The 8,900-nt window shown below is 31.0% G+C and overlaps 1 protein-coding gene across 2 annotated transcripts in view; it reads right to left on the reverse strand.

Moving 5' to 3' along the window:
• Positions 1-3,082: 3,082 nt before the first annotated feature.
• The window catches only part of LOC107444022 (sulfotransferase ssu-1-like), a 71,831-nt gene continuing 66,013 nt past the window's right edge, over positions 3,083-8,900 (reverse strand). For both annotated transcript variants that reach the window (XM_071178830.1, XM_071178829.1), the window contains exon 2: positions 3,083-4,178. In XM_071178830.1, the coding sequence (XP_071034931.1) occupies positions 3,199-4,164 (966 nt within the window). In that variant the 5' untranslated portion in view covers positions 4,165-4,178 and the 3' untranslated portion in view covers positions 3,083-3,198. The remainder of the gene's footprint in view (positions 4,179-8,900) is intronic.

Consider the following 8,900-nt stretch of genomic DNA (forward strand, 5'->3'; position numbering starts at 1 on the left):
ATCAATTTTTATTTCTTTATAAAGCAATCACTCCTTATCAAAATTTAATAAGGGTTACGGTTATTAATTAGCGTGCATTAATACATTTTCAATATTTTATTGGGCCTTATTTCTTGAAAGTTAATCTGAAAAAAATATGAAGTGTTTGCTTTAGGAATTCATAAGGAAAGGAAGCCTAAAGCGTTACAAACAAAATTTTCAAATACAATAGCTCAGAATTATTTGAAAAGTAGAATGCAAAATATTTTTCTATAAATAAGGAAACTAAATCCAGTGTAGTTGAAAGATTAAATCATACACTGAAAAGTAAAATGTTGAAATACTTTACAGAACTTTATTCTAAAAATTACATTGATGCTATAATTAAATTAATTCGTAGCTATAATCATTCGTATCATCGATCAATTAAAATGGAAGCAGCTTCCGTAAATAAATAAAATAGAAAACAGGTATTACATAATTTTTTAAGACGCCTAAAATAACTTATGTCAAAATCGATGATTTTGTGTGTATTAGTAAGAAAAAACTTCACTTTGAAGGGATATGAGCAAAACTGGAGTGTAGAACTTTTTGTCACCTGTGAAATCCCTGTAAATGCTAAAATTCTAACAAATTTTAAAAAAATGCTTGATTCAAAAAATTCTGCTTTAGCTCACTACCATGAAAGAAAATAAAATCTCATCATGGTTCGAGGCTCGGTGAAGAGGTTTAGCGTGTGATAGTATGAACTTTTGAATTGTTCATAGGTTTGGTTGGCGAAATAACCCGGTTTCAAATATATTAAAATAACAAAGCTTTGAGGGAAATTTTTTCTAGTGGTAGCCATTTTTTAGCCATTTAATGGTAGCCATTTTAGCCATTTTAGTGGTAGCCTTTTTTTTCTTTTTTTTTAATTTCAATGAGCTGCACAAGTGAGCACACACGAGCAGACCTAGTGCGTTCTCCAGAAGTGGTATCCACTCTTTCAGGACCACCACAATGGGTGAGATACCGTTGGCCATGTTAATTTGGGCGTCTAGTTCTTGCCACACTAGATGGCAGCACCGAGACTCTTATTTGGATGCTAAAGTGCACTAGGAATGTTTCAATGTATGATACCAAATTTATGAAATTTAATTTAGTATTATTTTCCACACCACAACATGTGACCGATTTAAAAGTTCATATAAAAACCCACTTTTATCACATTATTTCGGGGGAAAGCTTTTAAATTGTTCTCAAAATTAACCGATCATTTTTATTTTGTCTACCGCTTTCAAAAAGTTTTGAAAAATGTGTAGAAGTTGGCAACCCTGAAATAATAATCGTGCATCGAAATGTTATTTTTGCTACACCTGGAAAAATATATCCCATATATTTTTTAGCAAAGGAGTCATCACCAAGGAGTTAGCCATATCTGCATTCTAGCATCTATTTCTAGCATTTCTGTCGGAAAGTATCAAAAATGATTGCTATGCTTTGCTTAGATATTAGCATACTCGCCAATTTTTCGAGTTTTCCGATAGATTTTATTTTTATATTTAATGACTGGCAGCAACGTTTTTCCTGATCGATTCCTGAAAAAAAATTGATTTAATATAATTTTAACCATCAATTCATTTAAACATCATATCGAAGACCAGTTAGTTGTCTTATTGTGTTTTAGGAGATAGTGAAAAGTGATCTAAGTATTTCTCTATCAATTATTATAAGTCCCGCAATGAACTGATCGTTAAGACACGGTTCCCAGTAGATCACCGAAGTCAAGCATCACTGGCTACGGTCAGTGTGCGGGTGGGCGACCACTTGGATCAGTCTGCGTAGGGACCGAGGGTGTGCGGTATTGGTCCTCGTTAAACTGTTCTACCGTAAAGTGCTCGACTTCGCGTGCAGATCGTCGGGCTACCGAAGCGGGGGTGCCATCCCCTCTGCCGAGGATCAAAATTGTGTTGGCATGTCTTCGGATCATCCTCAGGGGTGTATCCCAGACCGTCGCCAATAGCCCATCGTGCAGCTCTAGTGCGACGTAAATTAACTATAAAAAAATAATAATAACTATCAGTTATTTTTTCACTACCACTAAGAAAAACCTTTTTAGAAGTGCATGAAAGTAGAAGGGTATGCATTAGATCCAAATGTAAATATTTGTATTATTATATTATGGTGAACTATTTTATCTACCAGTTGGTTTGTCGTCGGCCTTCTGGGCCCAAGTCTGCGGGTTCGATCCCCGGCCCAAACACCGGATTTTCGGGATGCAGAAAATCCTCAGCGGCCATGTCGTATGATTATGCGGCATGCATTTCCGGCAAAATTAAATTCCTAGTGCACTTTAGCATCCAAATAGAGTCTCAGTGCTGCCATCTAGTGTAGCGGAAACCAGACGTCCAAATTAACATGACCAATGGTATCTCACCCATTGCGGTGGTCCTGAAAGAGTGGATATCACCTCTGGAGAACGCACTAGGTCTGCTCATCGGCAAGACCGATTGTGCAGCTCATTGGAAATAAAAAAAAACAATTTTGTTTTAAAAAAATAATTACTAGAAATGAAACATTTAAAGGAACTTGGCTTAAAAAAGAGCCCAGGGGAAACTGGATAAAAAAAGTTTGAAGGATTTCATTTAGATATTTTGAATTATAAACAATATAGTAGTAATTATAATCATGATACAACATTTTTATTCTCCCTTATCATTTATAATTTCTCAACTGTTAAAAGTCATATGAACCGCAAGTAGAATTTCCAAGGATTTTAGAAATTTTTTTTCTAAAAAAAGATGACAGTAATGAAAAAAATATCGATATTTTATTGCAATTCTGATAAATACTACATTTTTCAAAGCAAATGCAGCCGTTGAAAAATTCTTATGTTTAGGCGTTAAACGTTAGGGCGGTACCTAAAAAAAAGTGAAATTCTAACTAGCATTAACGTAAATTTACTATCATTATTATAAAATCTAAGAAACGAAAGAACCCTGTATAAGTTATTGAAACGTGGTCAACTAAATATGATTTTAATTAAACCTTAATTTTGCATATCTTTTTTCTTAGTGTACTTAACAAATATTGATCGACCTCAACTAAGAAAACATATCATAGCTAATGCATACTACTCTTTAATCCTTTTAACATAAAGTAAAAGTTATGAAATTCATGTTCTAATAACTTTTACAATTTTAACACACGTAACAATATTTACACATGTAGTATTCATTTTTATGAAATGGAAAACCAGTTCGGAATATCTGTCCCTTCAGTTTTCTCCTTAAATTTCTTATCCAGTCTTTCAGCTTGCTCTTCAGTCATAGCATTTTTCCAATCTCCAACGATTCCTTTCCGAAAAAAATTTATTTCAGGTAAAACTTTTGGCAAATCTATTTCAGAAATAAATTGCCTAATATACTGCAAACCTTCATAAGTCTCTGGTTCCGTAAGTATCTCACCTTCTTTTGGTTTTAAATCATAAATTTCACCAAATTTCTTTTTCGTGTATTCAAAACTGCTAAAATTCACGATGTCATTCAAAACTGAATTATCTTTTTCGATTGCGCCAATGAACTCATCACCAAGGAATTTAGCCAAATCGACAATTACTTTCTTTATATCTTTCTTCATATCCTCGTAAGTGGTGTAATAAAGATTGGGGTCATTTCTGTGAGGGTACCAAGACAATAAGTGATTAAAGTAGTCACCAAACTCCACTTGACCAGCCATAAAAAGCTCGAAAAAATCATCAAACTCGCCATCCCAGTACATATATCCAGGTAGATTTCTAGTGTGGTGAAAAAAAGACACGGCGCAATCTTTGGGATTGCGGGCAACAAAAATGTATTTAGCTTTAGAGGAATATGGCATATGGGTATAAGGAAGATGAGTTTTAAATGCACCAGGTCTTGGCATCTTTTCAATGCTCTCCTTGCCGCACAGATCTATAAATGGACAATGCCTCAGAAACTGAGACATTTCTTCAAGTTCTTTCCCCTTACGAAAAATGTAAAGAGCTACATTTTGCATCCATGTTGTCCCACTCTTTGGATAAGTCACAATAAAAACGTCCTCTGCTTGAGGTTTGTAATCCATAGCTTCACGGAAACATTTTGGTGAAAAGTGACCTGGATATATAATACCATCCATTTTCATATAAAACGGTTTTTTCGATACGATTTCCGTTGCTGAAGCCATAATTGTTGTTGTTCCTGAAATAAATTATAAGTTTAATTGCAAATTGACCATTCAATTGTTATAGTATATACACACTCATGATTGTGCATAACACTCATCTGAGTCTTAAGGTATGAAATAGTGGTTACAGAATAGAACCACACAAAAAATTAATTTAGAATAGGATGATCCCCGACGGGAGAATCCTTTCTGTCCCAAAGTCACAGGTGTGCCTCGCTCAAAGTTTCCCCCCTCCCTTTATAATCACAGATTCGGAGTTGACGCTAATCCACGCACTTGACATTATCTTTCTTTCCATAGGGGTTGATAGTCACGATGCGTTTATCTCTGATTGGCGCCATTTCGTTAATATTTATTATTTACAAAATGTTATGATTTCACAAAACAAGAATAAAATTCAGAATTTTTAAAGACTGCTTTCTTTTGCGCGAGGTTATTTTTAAAAATTTATTTTTTGTAATTCGTTTAAAAACTTATTTATTGTTTTCGTTAATATTTATTATTTATAAAATGTTAGGATTTCACAAAACAAGAATAAAATTCAGAATTTTTAAAGACTGCTTTTTTTTCCGCGAGGTTATTTTTAAAAATTTATTAATTGTAATTAAAATATCAGTATTGTAGAGTTATTTCGTAATATTTTGAATCCCCTTTGCTCACAGTATTTTATGAAACATAAAGTAAATTAAATATGAAATTTCTTAAGACATTTTTTTAGAGTGTGTTTTTTATTAAAATTTATTTATTGATTATTTACAGCAATATTAGTAAATTAGTGTGATTTAATGCAGCCACATGCTAGGAACTAAACAGGACGAGAAACAGCATTCTTTTTGTCACTAATTTTTTAATATTAATTTATTAGCAATTTAATTCTAAATAGGTTGTCCCATAATTGCGAGATCAATTTTTTTTTTTTAATTCTTGACTAGGTAGAAAAATTACACATAGGTAGTCTTGAAGTAACATTTTAAAAAAGAAAATTATTAAAGATTGACGCAATCTATTAATTACAGTAAATGTAGCATAAAAATATTTAAAAGCAATTCCTTTTTAACATATTTTAAAGGTGTTCGCTTTAGTTTCATACCATTTTTCACTTGAAATAATAAAATTGTATATTAATTATTTAATTCTGCTGTGATGAATCAGGATAATCTTTTATGAATCTTAATCAGCTTCTCAAATATTTACCTTTTGTCAAAAATTTTAAAACTAGCGAAGAGTGGAGTTTATGAAAAAAACTATTTTGAATGTTTCTGAAATATAGATAGAACAGTTGTGTTCATCAAGGCACTAACTTTTCATAACAAATAAATCAGCTATGAAATAAAACTAAGGAAATTTAAATACACACTACCGTGCAATAATAGATAAGACACTATCAGTTTTTCACCTCTTTTTTTCTTGGAATTTCTCACAAAATACCTAGAAGATTATTTTATGAATTTCAAGAGTGTAATAAATTTTAAAAACTTCAGAGGTGGTCTAAGGGGCCGGCAATAAATTATGAGCAAAAACAAGTATTATAGCATCTTATTTCAGAAAATGTAACAATAAATTTATTAACTCAAAGGACACTTTGTTATTATTTGTAAGAAGTACATAAAGTTTCGTAAGCTTATACTATGAAAATATGGACATTTTTATAGAATAAATAAATAAAAACTTTTATTTGCCATACGATTTTTTCCTAAAACAGGAAAAATACTCAATAAAATAAAAGTTTTAGGAGCAATTTTTAATTAACAAGCATGTTAAAATTAGACCAAGAAAAAAAAAACAAATCCTTTAAAATACGTTTTTAAAGTAGTTCTTTCCCACCTGCGCTGAAACAAATAGTTTTTCCTAATTTTGCAGTATAATTTTTTGAAGATATTCAAATCTTTTTTTCCCCACGAGTTGCTAACTACAATTCCGGACAAAATTTTGAAAAAAAATCTTCATACGCTCATATCTTGCGCAATTTTAAACGATTTACTTTCTGTTCAATTTTAAAATTATCTTGTAATTAATTAAAAATTTCTTCAAAATTTTTATTCAATTTCCTTCAATATTTTTAAGCTATAGCAAAAAACAGCTACAAAATAATCCTCAAATTAGGACAGTGTATGTTCTACATTTACATAGCTGTAAGAGGACCAATTGTACTCGATCTTGAAAGAGTGAAAAATTCTTTGGATTGGATTGAGGTATTACCTATGATATAAGAAAACTTAAGTTTATATTCAATTCAATGCTACTAACCTCGATTTCCGATAGACAATTCTTCGTGTAGGGGAATTTATTTATATTATGCTGGATATAACCTATATACTATTCAATAAATATATACTATATACACTAAACAGCCTAGAGGAGAGAAAAAAATCGTAAAATTCGATAAATTTTTATTTTTTGGCACTTTGAAAATTCTATATTCGATATAATATCCATAGCAATTTGTAATAAAAGATGTTTACAAGAATGTAACGATAATTTTAAAAAAAGTTACGATACATTTAACAAAAGCAGGAATTAAAACTTTAGTTTTTCGAATGATACTGAATCTAATTTTATCGAAAAATCATGACTTTATTAACAAAATTAGTTTATCTGAGACAACTCAATAAAATATTAGTACAGTAACATATTTGCAAGTTTCTCTAAAGTAGTATAGTATTAAGTTTTAATAAATAGCCGAATTCCTGTAGCCGAATAGCCGAGTTTTAATAAATAGCCGAATTTGCCGAATAGATTTTTCCTTATTATTTTAAGTCTTACTTTTTTATAAATTGATTACAAGAAATCAATTTCAATTTTAGAAGTGAAAATTTATCAATTTGTTCTAAAATGAATGTGTCAAACAGAACTATTTTATTTCGTCTCAACTTTAGACTGATTCTAGATCTTGGCCGATCTTGACCGACGACCGCTTAATACTGGATTTGAATATGTATTTTACCAGGTTAATGCACAAAACACATCAAGTGCATTACACCGCATATGCGCGCGTAACGCACCAGGTAAAATACAGGTCTAAGTATGATTATATCGGGTACAAAGAAAATTTAAGTACTACAACTTTTAAAAACTCATCTCCCCTTAAACTCTGCTTTCTTTCCCTTATTTCCTTTGACATTCGTTCACGTGCAAAATTATTTTGTGATTTATAAGTTCTGATAGAAAAATGGCTGCCCAAATTAATTTTATTAAATCTTCAAGGGGCAAAGAGATGCTCAACTATAGGGATAATCTTTTTTACTTTCATTCTTCATATAAAGATGTCCAGTACTGGGTGTGTATGCGGAAAAAAACATCCGCGTGTAAAAGTAAAGTTTCTTTAAGAAACGGCATCATAGTGAAAGAAACTGGCTTTCATAATCACTCTGCAGATTCAAACAAAATTGCAAATTTGCAATTTGTACAGGAAGTGAAAACAAGATTATTGCAAAATCCAGAGGTGCCTGTTCCAAAGATGTACAAGTGAGTAAATATATCCCATTTCATTTTGCTCTAAATGATATGTCATATTTGTATATGAGATGTTAATATAATATCTAATGGGATCTGTCTAGATTTTTTTGATAGGTACCTATTTTGTGAAAAATTAGACATAATTTGTAAAAATTAAAATTTATATTAAAACATCAACACAAAAATAAGGATATATCGTTTCTTGTGGTATACAAGAATAAAATTTTAAGAAACAGTATTTTGAAACTACCGTTTTTCTTTAACTTGAATTTGTGAAGGTACCTCTAAACGGTAGTAAATTTGGCCTGAACAGACCCCTGATTCTAGAAATGATAAATAAAATATAGTAACTGTTATGAGAAAGTGTGGTCAATGTTTATAAATTTACATAACTTCACTATCATTTTTGAACATATTTGGTAATTCTTTTTTATCATTATTGAAATTTGAATTGTAAATGTGAAAAGAATTATAAAATAGTTTACAAAATTAATTTAATTTAGCAATACATATAAATCCTAATAAATGATGTGTTAGCGCAAAAAATTTATGCTATCACACAAAAGGTTAATACAGACATGTCCACATTAATACAACAGCTATATATCAACATTAGCTTATATTTAATTTTATGGAGATAATTATAGTTTTTTTTTCTTTTTTTAGAAGTATATTAGCAGAAACAGCTACGTCAGTAGCTGCTGCTGCAAATATTCCAGCATATGCATCGATCAAAACAAGAAATACACTGTAGCCAAATTTGCCAAAAACTGTTGACGACTTATTACTGCAGGGCTCTTGGTGCAATACCAAAAATGGAGCACCATTTCTGCTAATTGATGATGGAGCTGGATCGGATAGAATTTTGGTAAGATAAAATAAATTCCAAATCAAAATAATAAAAAGCATAATATTAAAAATCAATTGAAAATACTATAGTAGGGGTGCGCAACCTGCGGCCCTTCGTCTACTGAAGTGCGGCCCGCGAAAGCTTCTAAACACAATAGAATTTTTTTTTAAAAAATGGCAATTTTTAATCGCATTTTTAAGTCATCACATTTTGACACAATCAATTTTAACAGATTCTTTAGTAAATGTACGTTTAACGCGCTTTCTTGAAGCCGAATTTATCGTAAATATAAATGATTTTTTTTAAACAGTTGTTTCCGCTTTTCTACGTGATTTTGAAAATTCCGAATTTCTATTACGACGCGAGTTTCAGATCGCAAATTTAAATAATCACTTTTTGTGCACTTTATTTGTGACGATTTCATCTTAAA

The sequence above is a fragment of the Parasteatoda tepidariorum genome, chromosome 3 (assembly GCF_043381705.1).
Source record: "Parasteatoda tepidariorum isolate YZ-2023 chromosome 3, CAS_Ptep_4.0, whole genome shotgun sequence".
Lineage (NCBI taxonomy): Eukaryota > Metazoa > Arthropoda > Arachnida > Araneae > Theridiidae > Parasteatoda > Parasteatoda tepidariorum.